The 19,698-nt window shown below is 36.2% G+C and overlaps 1 protein-coding gene across 4 annotated transcripts in view; it reads left to right on the top strand.

The window, feature by feature from the left end:
• rspo1 (R-spondin 1) overlaps positions 1 to 19,698 on the top strand; it is a 25,613-nt gene extending 5,915 nt beyond the window's left edge. For 2 of the 4 annotated variants that reach the window (XM_048153562.1, XM_048153561.1), the window contains exons 2-7: positions 1,123 to 1,705; positions 6,422 to 6,613; positions 9,278 to 9,418; positions 11,356 to 11,565; positions 17,711 to 17,752; positions 18,043 to 19,694. In XM_048153562.1, the coding sequence (XP_048009519.1) occupies positions 1,609 to 1,705; positions 6,422 to 6,613; positions 9,278 to 9,418; positions 11,356 to 11,565; positions 17,711 to 17,752; positions 18,043 to 18,197 (837 nt within the window). In that variant the 5' untranslated portion in view covers positions 1,123 to 1,608 and the 3' untranslated portion in view covers positions 18,198 to 19,694. Of the gene's footprint in view, positions 1 to 1,122; positions 1,706 to 6,421; positions 6,614 to 9,277; positions 9,419 to 11,355; positions 11,566 to 17,710; positions 17,753 to 18,042 lie in introns of all 4 variants that reach the window. The other 2 variants (XM_048153564.1, XM_048153563.1) reach the window with 2 other exon arrangements.

The following is a 19,698-nucleotide window of genomic DNA, read 5'->3' as shown; positions in this document are numbered from 1 at the left end:
AAACAGAGGGAAAATCATTTTTGTCTTGCATGTTAGTTCATAAATTACAATTTATAGACTCAGCAGCTTTTCATATTTCAGGAGTGTTGAATGGCTAAAGTGAAATATGGATATCTGCAGAGTTTTTGTTGGCATTTAAAAGCACTTTTTGGTATGCTAAGAATTAACAAATAACATGATACAAGATCCAGAGGACCTGTGGCCAAATATGGCCCTGCTTTCCTGATACTTCTAGGCATGATGTCTCTCTTGCGTAAATCCAGAACGCTCATCCATTTCTGCTGGAATGTGATTAAGAATCATTCTATAAACATATCTATCTGTCATAGTGAGAGGCGTAAATGTGACCTCTTTCTTTCCTTTAGCTGCTCCTATTGTTTTCTGACAGATAGATAGGGTAAATATGTTTTTGTTTGTTTGTTTGTTTGTTTTGTCTCCATTCCTCACTTTTGGAAGTGTGTCGACCAAAGGCTATTGTGGTATTTGTTTCACGGTGCCCTATTTCTGGTCATATCGGTTTTAGCTTTAGTGGCCTGTCTCTTCAGCTCTTGTCAGTCTTAATGGGAAATTACAGTTAAAATGAAACATTTTGTTTGCTTTCCCAGCTCATGAATCTATCTGGCTAAGGAAAAAATAAGCATGGCAGGAATGTGTGGTTTAAACGGACAAAATACCAGTTTCAGCTTATGTTACACAAACTATTGTGTCCACATTTATAGTTCCAGACCAGACTTCCATGAATCAATTTAACAAATTTAGAGCGCAGAAATGCTGAACTTCGTTGAGAAAGAGCAGTGATAGAGATGAAAGAGTGCAGTTATGTAAGCCCTGCGTAAGACTATTTTCTTTCCATCGCTTTTTCGTTGATTACAAAAAATATTTTATGACAGTTTACAGAAAATGCAAAAGTAGTTTTTAAAGTATTCACACACACACACAAAAAAAATGCATCTCTTCCCCTGGGCAAGATATTTGGACTTTCTTTTGACATGCTGACTTAACAAAGTACCGTTTTTATATACATGTCTCATTGTGCTTTTCTCCCCCCATTCACCCACTCCTCTCCACATCCAACTCCCTCCTTCCCTCGCTCGCCCCCTTTTCTCTGTCTCTCCGCTGCAGATCTTGGCACTGACGGATGCGTTGTCACGCGTAGGAGTCCAGAACCTTTCTCCATCTCTCTCTCGTTTTTTTTTTTTTTTTCGGCACTCACCCTCCTCCTCCCAGCATCCCTAATAAGACACATGCTCCTGGGCTGGGTTGCTCACTCACGTTAGGATCTCCTGGCAAGCTCCCGCCACAAGATTCCCTCTCCTCTCGGTTTCGCCCAAGGCTTCATGGGTTGAAGGGCAGTTTGCGTTGTCCACAAGATCTCATCTCACCTCGGCTCTCAGCACCTATACTTCATCCTTCTCATCTTCGTCGTGTTGAGTGCTATGGTTTGTTCTGCAAAGATGTTCGGACTTGCAGCGGCAGAGGCCTCAAGCCAAGGGCTCCGCGACCGGCTGTAGTAGACTCCGTTCCACCTGCCACAGCGTGAAAGGGGCCCCCTCAGCTGTGATCTGTCTGCCTGCAGGCGGGACCCAGCGTGACTGGGCAGCAGGGACTATGCGTTTGGGACTGGTGGCGCTGGCAGTGGTCTTCCTCAGCTCCATGGGTCACGGCGATAACCTCAAGGCCTCCAAAGGAAGAAGACAGAGACGGAGTGAGTGTTGATGTCTGTTTTTTTTCTTCATGTCTCAACATTAAGTAGCTCGGGTTAACTGTCCCTTGAGACACTGCAGCATTTCACATTTCATTTCTATGCCAGACCCTATTATTTGTGGCTCATTAGTGTTTCTGACTTCCTTGGAATGTTTTAGTCATTTTTCGAGCCAGTTTTGGTGGGGTATTAATAGTGTAGGACCTGTTCTGCTGCTTTTAATAGCAAATGTTCTTTTAAAGGCAAGTTGTAAATGAGCATGTCATGTTCCAAAGCGTAGCCAATTTTCACCCATTAGAGGTTTTTGCCTGGATACCTAAATATAATGTCTAACACACTTTATTTTTGTAATTTGTCTGGCTTCAGAGCAACTTCAGCCTTTTTATGACTTTTTTTTTTTTTAATAGTTTCTCCCCCATTATTTATTTCTTTTATTTAAAACTTAGTTTTGAAACCCACACATTGCAGCAGAACTCACTTCTAATATTGAATAATGTTTCATATTTTAATGAACACATTTATGTTTATGGAAAGTGGCCTATCTTATTTTTTTGTGTGGTATACTACTTTCAAATACTCATTACGTAAATAATTTTTGGAATAATGGTGAAAAGTCAACCTGCACATTGCAACAGAGCTCACTTTGAAATATTGCATATGTGTGCTTGTCTCATAGGAAGAGCATTTTATCTTCATATTTTAACAAAAACATTTATGTTTATAAAAAGTGGCTTATTTTTGTGTGTGTAGTGTACTGCCATCAAATACTCAGTAAGTAAATACATTTGGGCTTTCATATAATGTTAAGAAAATCAACCGGACAATCAGATCAATTTCTTATCATAATGTGACTTTTAAATTAAGGGGTGAGTGTGAGATTATTCAGTGGGAAATGTACATTGATGACCATTTGCAGTGTTGAGGAGTGTACAGCCTCCTCTAGAGGAAGTTGTAGGTAACGCAGAGACATTCACAGTGGCTGTACACAAAGCTGCATTGCATTTGCTACTGGTTAGACTGCTCATATTTAACTTAGTCAATAAGAGACAATAGTATTAAAACATTTTCATTTATTCGCCCACCATACACTGTCGGCAACAAAACAAGCATATATTGTGTTGTGACAGTTACAGAAATCAAGTAGCACGAGGAAGCCTAGAAATGCTAATCAAAACACAGCACCAATGAGAATCTAAAGCTATCGTTGGAGAAATAAACAGTGAATAACTTGGTCAAATAAATCAGCGGATGCTTCACAATCTGTTAAGACTTCTTGACCTCACTGTAAGCTCATGCTTCTTGATAGTGGAGTTTCCTAGCGTTTTATCAACAAAATGAAAGCAAACACCTCTGACAGCTGTTATTATACAAGTGATTGTTCAGCAGTCACACTTTAGTGCCTTTTGGTACTTTCCCTTTTTTTTTTTTCTGTTTCTAAAAATATCCAAACCATACCAGCAAAACAACTAATATTTCATTTTGTCTAAGTCTTTATTTTTGTTCGTTATAAACTATTTTAAATTATGATAGCGCTCTGTACATTTATTCTATGGCATGGTGCCTGATGCTTAAAAAAGGGGTCCAGCAATTCTTCTTACATCAGTATTTTTGCCCTGTTTTTCAGTAAAAATGTCTAAACATTCATTAATAAACATTAATTTTAAAACGCTTTTAAAATTGTGTAAGCAATAAGACTTGTTTTCAGGAAATATATCTTAAGTTTATTTTTCTTACCCCATTAGCCATTTTTTTTTTTCTTGCTTAAAGCATAAACCTCACTAAATTTTGCTAGGCTAATGCTTTAAACAGGAGAAAATATATATGCCAGTGGTATAAGCAAAAATAACTTTAAATCAAGGAATATTCTCTGACGCAATTAATGTTATTCTAAAAACATTTAGCTATTTTCATTTTTAAAAAGCTTGCCAATTTATGTGTAAAATGTGTTTTTATGTATCTAAAAATCTTGTAGTTCCTCAATACGGTGATAATTTTCCAAGAAATCTCATACATGTCTGTTTCTTTTTGGACCCTTTCTGACTTTTAGGTCATTTATGTTCTGCCTTTATATGTGGCAGAACATAAATGACCTAAAATTCAGAAAAAATTCAGGCTTTTTCACACTTGCGTGTTCACTAAGTGGAAAATTTTAATATTTTACTGTACAGTATAGCTCATCAGCAACCGCTTGTATAAAAAGTCCACCATCCCTGATGTTGTAGGGATAATGAAAGGGATAAAATGTTATTCAACTGGATAAAATCACTCATTTTATGGTTTCAAGGGGGGTACATGTGAATGTGAGCAGCACAGCCTGACAACTTTGTTATTATAGAAATGCAAAAAAGCAATGCAAATAACTTTAAAGAGCAAGACTGGTATGTATTCTGGGTAAAGATTGTACAAAATAATTAGTAATAATATTTGGGTTACTTTCTTACAAATTCTTACTGAATTCTTATGTTTTAAGACATATTTTAAATTGTTAAAATGAAGGAGTCTGAAAAAAAGATGAAAATGTCACAGTGTCTGGACTCGGAGGTGCATTCGCAACCAGAGATTAACATGATGCCAATGCATAAACGATGAACAAAGCTAATGTAAAAATTAAAATAAAGCAATATCTTCGACTTGAACTGGCTACATTCAGTCATCTGATAAGTCACCTCTTCACTGGCTGTCTTGATGTTTATTGTCAATTTGGATTGATTTATTCAAACTGGTGAATGACAATATTGATAAGAATGCAGTTTGCAAAGTCTGATGTGACCTCACATGTATTGGTCCATTATGTATAAACATGCTTGTTTTAGTGATGTTCAGTGAAGCGAAGCATGACTACTTTTTCATTTCAAGGAAATTTTAGATTCTCTGGTAATAAATTGCCTTTAGAGTTTGGTAATGAGATTTAAGGGTATTTCAGGTTGCACGATGATCTCACTGTGTGTTTGGTCATAAAAAGGTCTTATTTGTTCCTTGCACTTTCTGTAATCTTTCACTTGAATCCAAAGGGGACCTTGTAGTCATCACAATATAACAGTGTCTAGAAGTGAAGGGGCAGCTGAGGCTGTCTTTTTTTGTGCGTGTGCAAGGTTTGTGAGCAGCACATGCTATGCAACCTAACCAACCTTCCAGCATATTTGTCCGGGCTAACTGCCGATTTATAGACCCGTGCAAAACAATCTTTCACGTTCATCATTTATAATGCTAGTTTCATATTTGTTGTTCCTGCTGAGAGGCTTTTTCATTTATTTCAGCTGTGGAGAGGAATGCAGTGATCGGATTAAGGACACCCATATGCCTGAAAATGATCCACTTCTAAGAAACTTTTTATGGACTTTTTTTGGAGGTCCTTGTTCAGATGAACCCACCAGGGAGTCCTTGCTACTGAATATTAATAGATAATTTTAATATTAATGGTTAAAATATTTTTTATTTGCTTGATGAATGAGATTTTATGATCTAATAAGTATTTTTGTCATGTTTTCCAGTAAAAAGTATGTAAACCTCCTTAAAACAAGATCAATTGAAGGGATTTATTCATCCATTAGGTTGCGTCACTTACTGTATGTTCAGCTTATTTACAGCTGGATGGTTATTTTAACAGCATAGAGATTGATTGCCTTTTAAGAGTGTATATTTAAAGCTGATGCTACACACATAGACCCATAAATTAAAGCAGATGACCGTGGTTTTGACTCCAGTCAGCCTACCAGGAACAGGATGTGCACTCTGACATGCTTTCAGTGTAATCGTTTATTTCTTCTTGGCCACAAACACTGAAATTTTTGGACGTTACAAGCAAGGCATGGAAGTCACAAGGGATGAGTGAGCTTTCTTAGATATCTGTAGCTGATTTTATTTCATCATGTGTCAGCATTTTGGGGCACCTGGACAGAACGAGCAAAGATTGAAGTTTCAGGCCCCTACTGTCCCTAGTTGACCCCAATTTTGACCACCCAATCCAAAATAACATCCAATAAGATCCGACATTTTCCAATGAAAGATTTTCACGTGGATGTTTTTTAAATGAACAGCGTGAAACGAACAAGGGTACTTGGCATAAATGAGCTGCAAACACAGACCACTGTGTGTATCAAGATAAACCAGTGCCATGTTTACAGCCCTGCAGTCTGAAGTGCTGTTTAGAAATCCTCATGCTGATGTGTCGTAATGAATCGCCTGTTCTCCCAGTGCTATCTCAAATGAATTATATTACACCTGCTGAGTTTGTGTTATCATACACATTATTGTTGGAATGACTAGCATAAGTTGTTTCATGTTGTGTTTTAGATCTCTCTCTCTCTCTTTCTCTATCTATCTATGTATCGATCTATCTGTCTAATCTCTAAATTAAATGTCTGTCTGTCTGTCTCCATCCATCCATCCATCCATCTGTCTGTCTGTCATTCTGTCAATCTTTCTATATATAATATAATACGTTTATTTATCTTGATATTTAGGGGTGATGGTAAACTCTTAGTAAAGGACCTTGGTTGTTCATTCAAAGGCTGCAGGTTCAAATCCAGGTATGGGTTGCTTGAGAGTGTCTGACATTGTAATCCAGCTGTCTACTCCTGTGCAAGGCATTTAACGTGTTTACTCCTTGGGAACTAGTCATCGTATAAGCACTTTGGATTACAAAGGGTCTTCTATAATTTAAGAAAACACTGCCAATATCACGCTCACTCCTATTTTTCTTTTTCTTTTTTCCATCAGTAAGCACTGAAGTACCACCATCATGCTCGAATGGCTGCGAACACTGCTCAGAGTACAACGGCTGTCTTAAATGTCGACCACGACTCTTCATCCTACTGGAGCGGAATGACATCCGTCAGATAGGCATTTGCCTCGCTGCCTGTCCTGTTGGATATTATGGCATTCGAAATCGGGATATGAACAAATGCACACGTGAGTCTTTAAAGTGTACTGGAATATTTGTATAATTTCAAAACTGTAAATAAGTATGAGGTAAGCTGTGATATCAGCATATTAATCATATATTAATTTCAAAATATATATATTAATATATTTTTATTATATAAAAATAGCAAACATTTTATTTTAAATAGTAGTGTATTACACTGTACAATATTGTACTGACTTTTGGATCTAATAAATGCAGTCTTTGTGAGCATAAGAGACAAAAACATTTAAAAAATCAGTAATATTTGTGCATCTGTCAATCATAGGCAGCTATATATATATTATCAAATGACAAAAAATGTGCAGTTTGTTAGATTAACAAGGAGTGACACTGCTTGCTCACTGACACATCTTACCCCGTCTCTGTCCGTCTATCCGTCCATCCATCCGTCCGTCTGTCTCTCTGTCCATCTTTCTTTACATAATATAATACGTTTATTTCCTCTCCCCTCATGAAAGATGAAGATGAATTGTCTGACCAACACACAGCATCATAAAATAACCTTTCTTTCCCATTTGCACAGGCTTTAACGTCAATTATGCCGTGTTTAACGTCATTGGGCTGATGACACAATTACGAAACGATCACATTGTTCACCACATTCATTAGTACTGTAACCCAACGACATTAAACTAGCGCAATCTGACCCGTGAATGCCAAATCCTGAGCCAGTGATCTGTTTTCTCTTACTCTGCGGGTGAAAAACAGGATTGAGGGATGAAATACAAAGCAAAACATTGGTAATACGCTGCTGTTTGTCTGTTTCTCCAAGGAAGTCTGTGTTATTATTGTAGGCTGTAAATGCAGAGGTCATGATAGTTCAGCTGTGTCCATATTTTTCATTCTTTCTATGCAAACCCTACGCAAAAAGCATGAGGACTTACCTTTAATCGGCCTCTTTGTTTTAACAGTGCGCTCTCTAGGTTTCAGCCGGAGACTCGGCGGCCTGTTCCCATCATGTGCGTGAGCATTTTTACTGTGATAAAGGCAAAGCAGGGGAGAACTGTGGACAGACAAGGAAATGCCTCTCGTAAATTGATTGGTGGTACCTCTTTACTCCTGTTGTGGGAGGAAATTAATAGCTTTATTTGAGCCCTTTCTAACTTCAACCTACCGAAGCTTTTCCAGTTGTAAATTGAACGTCTTGCTCCCTTTTCAAGCATGTTTTGATAGCCAATTAGTGTGAACCACAGCTTGGAGTCATTATATTTTGTTATAGGAAGAAAATACTTTTGTTACCAAGATACACTCTTGCATCACTCCACCTAATACCTCTCAGATGGTTCTGATTTAAACTTTCATTCTAGATAACCTTAAATTTAAATGTTAGCATCAAGGGAAGTGAGAAATTAGTGGAGCGCTGTTTTTATTTCACAACCCTCTGGAGCCTTTAATTCATCATTTCTTGACTGTATACTTTACACTTGCTTTGAAATACCACATGCAGCTGTCCGCTTGTTAGCCTAAGTATTTTTATGACCCACACATTGAGAACGAAATGCGTCGTATCCACAGGTGTCGACTCCAAATCACTCAGAACGTCACCAGACCTCTTGTTGTCAACATTTTCCCCTCGACTTATTTGTTTCTTTCTCACTTAGAGTGTTTTTGTCGTGTTTTGAAAGATGGCTGTGCATGCGAACCCCTCCTTTATCTCAGGCCTCTTAGTGGCTGCCCTGCTGCAATTATTCAATCAGCTGCGTGCATTTGATTTGTCTCCAAATCCCCATGATGTCTTGTTAACAACATTTGTCTTGCATTAAGGGTCCATTTGTAAATGCTTGAGTGCAAAAGAATTTGCTCCAAACATTACTAATTTAGTTGTCAGGCATTTAAAGTAGTAATTGAGAGCAGAGGTTATAACAAAAAACACGGCTCAAGGCCCTCTTCTGCTTTTGGCCGGGACTCCGAGATATCCGAGATATCCGTGTGCTGCTGCTCTGAGAATGTCCCAGGTATTCGAACGGAAATTTAAGAACCTTATTTTTGCACATTTTCGCATATGTCACGGTAATTTACCGTTTAAATCTGTTTAGCAAAATTATTAGCAGTCCTTCTTGGTTTAAAGTTCAGTCTGTGTCAGTCAGAAGACTGTTGGAGGAGAAAATAGCAGGAAATATTCAGTTTTAGGATTTTAAACATTTTAAAATGAGAAACATTTACTGGGTGAACTCCACTGAAGCACTTTGAAACATCTCAAATCATTCTCAACATGATCATCAGGTTTTAGAGCAGCGGTCTCAGACTTTTGGAGCTCACTGTAAACCCTTTTAGGTTTTACAGCACCAAAGGAAAAGATTGAGATTGACATTTAAGAACTGGATCCCCTGTTTATCAGAATAAGATAATGATGGGGAACATTTGGGGTGGGGAAATGTATTCTGTTTCTAGTTTTCATTCTGCCAAAATCCACAATTGCTCCCAATTTGAGGCAGTTTGTATGTTTGATCAAAGATTGTAATGAGACAGAGGTGTGAGGAAGCCATTTGAGAGTCTTGACATTCTTGAAAGGATACTTTTTGGATAATTGTTTGTAAGAGCCACAACAATAAGTCACCAGATGGTGGACCACTTGTTCATAGTTTAAAACCGCTTTTGATAAAATAATTATATAACTTTTTTTTTTTTTTTGTCTTTCTTTATTTCAGAATGTAAAATAGAAAACTGTGAGGCGTGTTTTAGCCGAAACTTTTGCACAAAATGTAAGGAGGGCCTGTACTCACACAGAGGGCGGTGTTTCTCCAGCTGTCCTGAAGGATTTACCGTCAATGGCACCATGGAGTGTGTAGGTGGGTGAGACCGCATAGTTTATTATATTTTGCTTTTTCATATTGTTCATTCTATGATAAATGAGTGCCTGTCACTTTAGAAATCTGATTTGTAACGTTAATTTCTGTTTTTTATTTTTAATTTTATACATTTTACCAGAAAAATGTTTTGAACAGCATTTTGCCACCTGCTATGCTTGATGAACTTGGTCAAACTTAAAAAACTAATTGTGAATGTTAAATGAAAATAGAACTTTAGAATTTTTCAAACTTGAATTAAAATGTAAAAACTTTGAGACCTAAATTATCACTTCTACATCACTGTGTCTTTTAGTTACAGGACACATGGCAGAGTTTTGTGGTTATCGCATTTTTTAAAGAAATATTTAGTATATAAAAGTTTATTGTATAAAAATTAGTGTTGTCAAACGATTAATCATGATTAATCGCATCCAAAATAAAAGTTTGTTTACATAATATGTGTGAACTGTGTATTTTAATTATGTATATATAAATACACACACACATATATATATATATATATATATATATATATATATATATATATATATATATATATATATATATAAGAAATGTGTGTGTGTATATATATATATATATATATATATATATATATATATATATAAAAATAAAACACAATACAGTTTGTAATAAAAGTTTGTGTGTGTGTATATATTATTTTGGATGCGATTAATCATTTGACAGCACTAATGAAAATACACTAAAATATCATTGTTCATCATCCAAAATAAAAGTTTGTAAAATATATATATATATATATATATACACACAAACTTTTATTATAAACTTTTATTGTATTTTAATTTATTTTTAATTGTATTTTAATTTATTTTATATATATATATATATATATACACAAAGTTTTATTTTGGATGCGATTGACAGCACTAATCAAAATACACACAATGATATTTTAGTGATATTATATTTTATAATAGTATAGTACAAAAATTCATATAATCAAGCTTTTTTTATTTTACATGCAGCCTATGTCTTTAAGTTATTTTTTGTTTTTTGTTTAGCGCATGTCATCAGTTGTTATGGACACATGGTACTGTACTTCTGTCATTGCGAATCAACTCCGCTGCTCGAATGATGAAACTGGAAAGTTCTTGAATATCTTTTGTTTTTAGTATTCCTTAAAATTCTGTTTTCCTTTTTCTGTGGTTTCTCAATCGCTGTTGAAAGGAACGTTGGCAAAAGGCCTGTTGGATGATAAGAGTTTATTGATTCCTTTTGAAAATATTTCTGTCAGAAGCAAGCAAACACAGCAACTATTAGCATTACTCGCAATGGTGGTGCTGGCTCCTCCAGGCTGCTTGGCCTTTAAATGCGGAGCCTCGACTTCCAGGGTGACATTTTGCCAAAGCTTATGATGCCTCACCTGCGTCAATGAGTCAGTTCACCACTTTGCAATGCGTATTGTAATGTGGATTGTTTTTGGCATGGATGAGTTCCCTTTGACCTTCCTCCCCCCATTAAACCCACAAAAATTGGATGCTTAGAAAAAGACATTGCACTCGAAAACAGCTCAATCCAATTGAAAGTCTGGAGCTTGACAGCTTGTCATTACGTTGAATAAAAATGGAGCCTACCTCATACAATCATAACACATGCTCTGCTTTTTAGCAAAAAGTAATTGGAAAATGTGAGTGATGCTGGATTTTAGCAGTCTGAATCTCCAACTGTGGATTCTTTGGGGTTTCCTAATGCAATTTCTTCAACTTTTGTTTAGAGTAACTTGTTTCTCAGACCCCCTTCTAGAGGAACAAAATGTTCAAACCCCAAACAATTTCTGTCTTTTTCCTATTGTCTGAAAATATATTAAATTTTGTAATTGGTACATACTAGATTCATTCTAAAAAAAAAGAAAGAAAAGGTTATTCTGTTTTTTTTTCTTTTTTTCTGTGTTTCAGTTCAATGTGATCTAAGTGAGTGGAGTCCATGGGGCCCTTGCATGAAGAAGAACAAAACATGTGGCTTTAAAAAGGGTAACCAGACCCGTACCAGGGAGCCCGTACAGCTTCCAAGTCCTGCCACTTCCACAGGGGCCGCGCCGCCCTCGGCCTGCGTCCCAGAGACACAGACCCAGAGATGTACCGTGCAGAAAAAGATCTCTTGCAAAGGTAAATCAGAGAAAGAACAACAGAAAAATGTTGGAAAGAGGGTGGATAGGAAATACTTGCGCCAAAAGGAATGCGTGAAATCTGTTATCCAACTTCAATACGCGTGTTTGCAAATTACAGATTTGTTGATTTATTGATCATTTATCTTTTTTGGCCACTCGGAAAAACATGTAAACAGTCTCCTGAAAATAATTTGATTTCATTTATTTACGGTTTTTGACATAATATGGTGTAAATAAATCCTCAAATGTTCCCAGTAAATAAACAGAAGCCCAGCTGGTTTGTAATCTTTTCGTCGCTGGCTGCGGATCTGAGGGCAGCCTTTTGTTTGTTGCTTTAACTTACTGGAAAGTGAGGTTAATATGCTGCTTTGGCTCTAGAGTAGGAACGGAACGTTAGTGGACCTGTTAGACGTAAACTGTTCAAAAAAATGTTGTTTCTTCCTACAGTTGCACTCGCCTGGATGGCTTGTGTAGATTTCATAGAAGTAAGAAGAGTAATGTCCGCACACCAAGTTCACGTTGTTTTTGGAACTGTAAACTCTGTGTGCTGAAATTATTCTTCTTGCTTCTATGATTGTCATCTTTTTGTCTTGCACCTGAGCCCAATTAGGGTTTGGGATGTGCACACCTTTTCGTTTTTTTTTTTTGTTTGTTTTTTTATTCTTAGATTTCAGCCTGTAGGAGTTTGCATTTATTTATTTATTTTTGGAGATGCCTCCTATATCAGCACTTACACTACCATTCAAAAATTTGGGGTCAGTAAGATTTTATTTATTTTTTTAAAGAAATGCAACTTTTATTCAGCGAGAATGCATTAAAATGATCAAAAGTGACAAAGACTTTTATTATATTACAAAAAATTATATTTCAATGTGGTTCTTTTGAGCTTCCTGTTCATCAAAGAATCCTAAAAAAACTGTTCAAGCTTCCACAACAAAATTAAGCAGTACAACTGTTTTCAGCATTGATAATAATAAGAAATGTCTCTTGAGCATCAAATCAGCATTTAAGAATAGAATGATTTCTGAAGGATCATGTGACACTGAAGCCTGGAGTAATGCTTTGCCATCACAGGAAAAAATTAGAAAATAGAAAATAGTTATTTTAAATTGTAATAGTATTTCACAATATTACTGTTATTTTCACCAAATAAATTCAGCCTTGGTGGGTGTGAGACGTCTTTGAACATTTAAAAAAATTCTTACCAACCCCATTTCTCTTACCAACTGCATTTTTTTTTTTTTTTTTAGCGTTATATTTTTCGGATGAATAACAAAATGGTTTAATTACCTTTTCATTATTAAAGTTAATCTGAATTAACTCAGTTTTATTTTCAGTACACTTTCTGCAAACGAATATGTATTTTTTTGTAGTTATTAAAACATTGTGAAATTTATTTTGAAAGGCATCTTTGCCCAAAATAAAGAACCCTTGTGCTGCTCTAAACCCGAAAGACGTTTTCATCCGTGAAAAACAAGTATGGGAAGATAATTGTTGTAACCGTCAAGCTTAAAAAGCACATAAAAGTACAGTAAACGTAGGCTAGTTAATATATTTGTACAATCAGTCAATCATTTATTTGTGAAGACTGCAGTTTTTACTCAAAATCTTGTGCTTCGAATCTAGCATGCATACAAGAACGCCTGTTTTTTAACACGTACAGTGCAGTGAGCGTGTTCGCGTAAGCAGAAAATAAGAAAAAGTGTTTGTCATCAAATTGAAAATCTGCAAATGAGTGACATTTGAGAACCAAGGAAGTCTCCTACACTTTAATAACCACTGGGCTTTACAAGTAAAGATAGCTCATTTGACCAGACTAGCTTACAGAAGACCTTGCAACATGTCATCAACAATACAGAAATCAAGCCAGGCTAATAAAACGTGTTTGAGTGATTGTGATTGCTTTCACTCGTAAGGCTATTTTTGTTTTCTCTCTTGACTTCCAATAGATATCTCTCAAAAAAAATGTGGTCTCCTTAATTTATTCATGCCAAGATGCCATATTCAAGCGATTCTTATCAGTTTAGGAAATTGCATGACGCATGACTCATTAATAGTAATGCCACCCATTGAGTGGCTCCTAAAATAAACAAAAGAATATACCTTCTAGAGCTCTTAGTTTTCTTCACACTGTTGAGAAACAGCGTGTTCCTGGAAATTATACGTCTTATTCATGCGAACAGCCTCACAAGATCAAGTGCTCGCTGTTCTTCTGTCGGCCTCCATGCTTTGGACTAGGTGTGACAGCGCCATTTGAGAAATGAGAAGCAAATTTACTCTGCATGACGCCCGTATTGTGGAAAGAATTTTCACCCGGGGTCCATAAGAATAATTAACAGTGAAATATTATAAACTGCCCCATAAAAGTGCTATATCGCCTGCCAAATTTCTAAACTTAGAGAGTCCACTTGTCGGAAAAGCTTTCGGAGAGAGAGAGCTATGGTGAACTAATAGGTCCGGACACATGTAAAGTAATTTGTTTGTACTTCAATCTCATAATATCATGCTTGCCCTCGCTTAACTATGTTAAGATAGGATCAGTTAGAAAAGTGTTCTGCCAGTTGGATTCAAAACATGTTTTCGCCACAAAAGTAAAGCGGCACCACCTACCCGAAAAGAATTAATGCAACTCAGGTGTCAAGAACTCATAGGTTACGTGTTGCATGACCCGATTGCCCTCTTTTTTTTTTTTCTAAGTGTGTAAATTTTCACCTCGTGCTAAATTAGCAAGGCTGTGAATACATCTGCAGGAATTGGCTGACAGGGCTGCTGTAAAAATCACAGGGGGCAGTGCTTGTATAACACCGGTGATTTACTGGTCTGCAGATCTCACGCTTTGTGTTGATTATGCCAAGCTCCCCCCTTTCTCTTTCCCTTCCTGTAGCTTAATAAATGTCTTTGCACGAAAACCGAATACACTAAATGCGTGATTGCCTTTGTCAGGCGATGGTGTTTAGGTTGGATTGAGCAGCACTGTAATTATTGCTGTCATAAATGAATGGATCCTCCCCAAGCGCTCTTACCGCTTTATCAAAGCTAACAAGTCTCCACCATGTGGATCCAAAGTTTAAGGCTCCATTTTCACCTCGGTTTTAAAATCATGATTAACTGACACTCGAGTTGAGGTTCAATTTTTCGTGAACTCAAGGCCTTAGAAGTCCTCACACGAACAAGATTGCTCTTCTCAAAGCAGTGAACACTAAACGACTGAATTACACTTTACAGTTACGACTCAGTTACACTTGATTTGTTTTGTTTGTGGAAATCACTGATAAAAATATTATATAATTAATTGTTTTTATACAATACATACAACATTTCAGTCTCCCAATCTGATTGGACGAGCACTGGGAGGTTTCACCAGTTGTGAATATTTCAGTAGGTTATACGACGCAAGTGTTTTTTGCTAGTTTTAGGCCGACGCAGTTATCATTTTCACGTCCAGCGCCACGTTCTTTAGATAGCAAATGCATTTGAGCCCATTTGTGGGCCAAGGGGTGTGCTGGTCTGAAAACGAGGTGTGTCCAGGCGCATTGTTGGTGCATTACTATTTTGAGGCAACTGAAATAGACTGCGCTACTGACCAACTGAAACCTGGTTTAAAGTCAATGGCACAATATTGGTTTTGTTATTTAAAGAGCGCGTTAGTAATGTGCGCCTATATGCGACGCTGCTTATTACACACACACAGGGACTTGCAGCAGCACACAAACATGCCAAATATTAAAATTAAAGGATTACAATGTAAAAGATTATTATTGTGTGCATAAAGATAAAAATGCTTTGGTGGAATCTGACTTTTCCCGTAGATGGTCTGTTTGCGAGTCAGTAAATAGAGAATAAACCATGGCGCGAGTGCAACTGGCTTTTAAAGTGAATGCGAGATGAGACTCTGATTGGTTTATTGCATGTTAAGCCCAAAACACACCCATTACTCATTAAGAGAATAGGGACAACCCTTTTAGACCATACACCGGGTGCGCCGGCATTTTTCCTGTCCTTAAACTAGCAAAAGTGGATTCGGACATAAGTGCACTTGCGCCGTGCACCTTAGACCATGCACATAGATCGTTAAAATAGGGCTTCACTGACATTCCCAACTCCTCTCCAGTGGCCTCATAGGATAGTAAAGTGTCCATCAGATGTGCACTTCTGAATCTAGCCAGAAGTAGTAGGTCACCTGAGTACTTTTCGCATATTGTTTTATGAATACTGTGAAATCATACATAATTCTCTGTTCTCTTTTTCACCTACTATATATTAAGGAAGTCACTGCAGCCACTGTCTTAATGAGTGAGTCATTAAATCATTCATTCAACTGATTTGTTCAAAACATACTGATTCATTGTTGTAGAAAACATTCAACTGTCTTTATAAGTTAGTCATTTAATCATTCATTCAGCCGATTAGTTCAAAACACACTACTGATTTGTTTAGGAACAAAACAAGTGAGTGTCTTAATTGAGTCATTAAATCCAATGATTCGTTTAAAAAACTCCACTACTGTTTGTTTCTCAGAGACTCGCAGTGGCTCTCCTGTGGCTTCATTTGGAGTAATTTTTGCTAGTGGAGCAAAACAAACCAAATATATGGCCATATTGTGTCATGTAACATGTTATTATGATATTATTGTCTTTTATCTGTCGGATAAAAGCAATGGCACTCTCAAAAATAGAGCTGTTAGTTCTGAATAGTGGTTGAGATCAGCCAAGTTACAGTGCAACTGCACTCTTTCTCTTGTGATATTGTGAAAATGTTTAGTTGTTGATGCATCAATAATATAACAGGCATAATTGCAAACAGCATTATATCTCTGATATATATACATATATAGCAGAAAGAACTGCTGTTTGTGCTTTATAGACCTTGGCAGGTCTGTTAAATAAACTGAGGGAATTCTAATTATTGCTTGTTTTGTTGTTAGATTCAAGTCCATTAAGCTCTTAAATGTTTGCCAAAGAAAGTCGTTTTTTTATGTTTACGATGATGCCATTTCAAGTCAAAAAATCTGTAAAAGTGAAACTGCTTTTTATATAACTCTTATTAACAACCAAAGGTTTAATTAAACAAATGTTTGTTTGCGCCCTTTCCATTCTATTTTTAATCATGCATTTTATGTAGAAGCAAATGCAACAGTTTGTGGTAGAACATCAGGGCCTTGAGATGAGCAGAGAGCCAATTTCAGGAGCCGCAGAGCGGCTGTGTGTGTGGCTCATGTTATCAAGTGCAGAGTGAATGCTCTCCAGCACCAAATGAGTGTTGACTTTGGTTTCCAGGGAACACTGAGACTCACAACACTAACTTCATAACAAATATCAGTCAGTCCGGAGGCCCCGACTCCCCCTTATAGTAGTGCAAGTGAGGCTGATGGGAAACGAACCAGCCTGCGTTTTTCAGTACTGTTTTTGGACAGTACTATAGTTCAGCATGATCTAATCTGTATTCCTAGTTATTTTAATGTAACGTTTACACATAAATTTTTTTCACATTTTCACTTCCATATGCACAGCTTTAGAAATGTTTTTTTTAATGAATCATTTGTATTTATATTAAAAATATACATTGTATAGCTATATTTATCTATTTTTATTTATCCTAAACCTAAACACTTCTCAACAATATATAAAGAAACATAATAGGCAGATAAATGTAAAATGGCAGTAATTTTAGTTACAGTATGTTATTAAATAGATATTTTTGTGTTTGAATTTAATTTTTGAATTGCTTGAAATTCAAAATTACATATGTATTAACTTAATTGTATATATTGAATATTTTTTCAATATAAGTATAAATTCAACTAAATTTTGTGAGGTTTATTCTGAAAACAAAACAAAACAAAGAAAAAAAGGAGACAACTTTGTCAATGGGGTGAGAAATATAAATCTAATTTAAAATATACAGTTTTGTTTCTCAAGTATATTTATCTTGTTTCATATATTTTTTTCCTGGAATACAAAATTAATCTTGAATTTTCTAATTGCAACCAGTGTTGGGAGTAAAGGGTTACAAGTAACTCAAATTACGTAATCAGATTACTTTTTCAAGTAACTAGTAAAGTAACTCATTACTTTTAGATTTATAACAAAATATCTGTTCCTTTTTCAAAAAAGTAACGCAAGTTACTTTGTTTTCCCATTTAGAGACTGACACCTCTCCTGTCCCCACGTTGAGAGAAATCGGGAGTAAGTTTGCACTTCCTTAAGCCTGAGGCTTATTCATTTCACTTTTGGTATGGAAGGTTCTTTTTACATTTGCCAGAAATATAAGTTTTTTTTTTTTTAATTTTGTTAAAAATCAAACAAGCAAGCCCAGCCCAGGTGAGAAAAAGTAAGGCAAAAGTAATGGAATGCATTACATTTCATAAAAAGTAACTAAGTAAACCATTTATTTTTCAGGAAGTTATGCAATATTTTAACACATTACTTTTAAAAGTAACTTTCCCCAACACTGATTGCAACTTTCTTTTATTTAGAGGAAAATAAGAAGAACCCACAGAACCGTGGAGAAAAAAATGGTAAGAACCGTGGGCGAGACTCCAAGGAAAGTGGCAAAGGAGGCAAAAAGAAAAAAAAGACCCCTAACCGGTCCACCACTGTCCCCACCATTACAACAAGCATGGTGACCTAACCTGATCATGTGTCAGGTGAGCCTAAGAAAGAAGAATCCCTGGCTCACCTTCGTTGACTGAAGACGGACATTATTTGATTGACAATATCAAAATTATGCAAAAAAAAAAAAAAAAGGAATAACGCTGCTACACGTAAAACATGCTCAATGAGAACTGGAGGATTGCTGTACTAAATAATGAACTGTGTAAACTGAGTAAAGCTTGCGGGAACCAAGGAGCTGGGTTGGTTAGTCTCATGCTATTTGGAAGCACTCAGAAAGACTGTGCGTGTGCAGGGTCGTCTTTTTGTAAGCCTTCCCACAGGAAACAACATTGTTTGTGGTTGGCGAAATGTTCCATATGTTTCTCTTTAGAACTATCAGAAAGGTTTCTGAACTATAGAAGACACTGCAAATGAGGCCCGCCGTCCTAAAAGAACATGTAAAAACATACTCTTGTGATTCACCTAATCCAGCTGTAATCACATTATTTTTCTCGAGTTGGATTTCCTTATGTTCGTGACAGGTAGCAAACGGTCTGGAGTCTGTCTGCGAGTCTGTCTGCGAGTGAAAAGTATTGTTTTTTTAAATGTTTTTTTTTTTTTCTGTTGTTTATAACAAAAGAAGGCACTGGAACTGATATTGTGGTTTACAGAGAGAATGTGGAGAAAGTTGAACTTTAATGATGATGAAACTATCCAAACATGAAGAAAATAATGTTATTATATACCTTGAGACAAACGCACTTATAACTTACAGCCGGTAGAGCGGTTTTACATGTTTTAGTGGTCTATGTAAAATAAAAGTCTTTCAATTAGGGGAAAATACAGTATTTTCTGCACAGAAGGCAGCAGTAATATGAGGAATGTACAATGTTTAAGTTTATGTGTATGAAAAATTGTGCGTGTGTCAGATTGTGTGTTTTTGAATCTGTGTTCTTGTGTGCACCTTTATGTTGTAAAGTGAGAAGAAGAGAGAGGTCAACAGAAGTCTTCAGTATGTTTCTTGTGACCAAACTAGTGAGGAACTAAACCAGCATAATGCTTAAGCAGAATTGATTATATGCTTTATAGGTTTTTCATTGCTCAGTTATCAAGTTTGCAACAGGTTCAATATATCACATCATTCATAATGCTTTGCAACATACAGTATCAGTATCAGAGGAAGGAATGCTGTACATCATACAGTTATTTAAATGTAGCATCCAGTCACACTTTTCTTAGTCTGTTTGCTTCACACAGCATCTTGAACTTGGCTGCATTTTCCAAAAGCATTGCAAGCATAACTAGATTGTTGAGTCCTGTGGTGCTAATGGTTTCTACGTTATGCTTAGGCTTACGAAGCTTTTGGGAAATGCAGTGGGTATTTACAATATACACCCCTAATGAGAATTATAACACTGAAAATGTCAGCTTCCGTTTATCTTGATGCAATATACATATTGTTATTATATATCTATTTCAATAAAATTCTACAAGGTAAATGCTTAAACGTTTGGATGCAGTTTATATGTATGAAGAAC

The sequence above is a fragment of the Megalobrama amblycephala genome, linkage group LG13 (assembly GCF_018812025.1).
Source record: "Megalobrama amblycephala isolate DHTTF-2021 linkage group LG13, ASM1881202v1, whole genome shotgun sequence".
NCBI classification, from domain to species: Eukaryota; Metazoa; Chordata; class Actinopteri; order Cypriniformes; family Xenocyprididae; genus Megalobrama; species Megalobrama amblycephala.
This window is presented reverse-complemented; position numbering and strand designations above follow the sequence as displayed.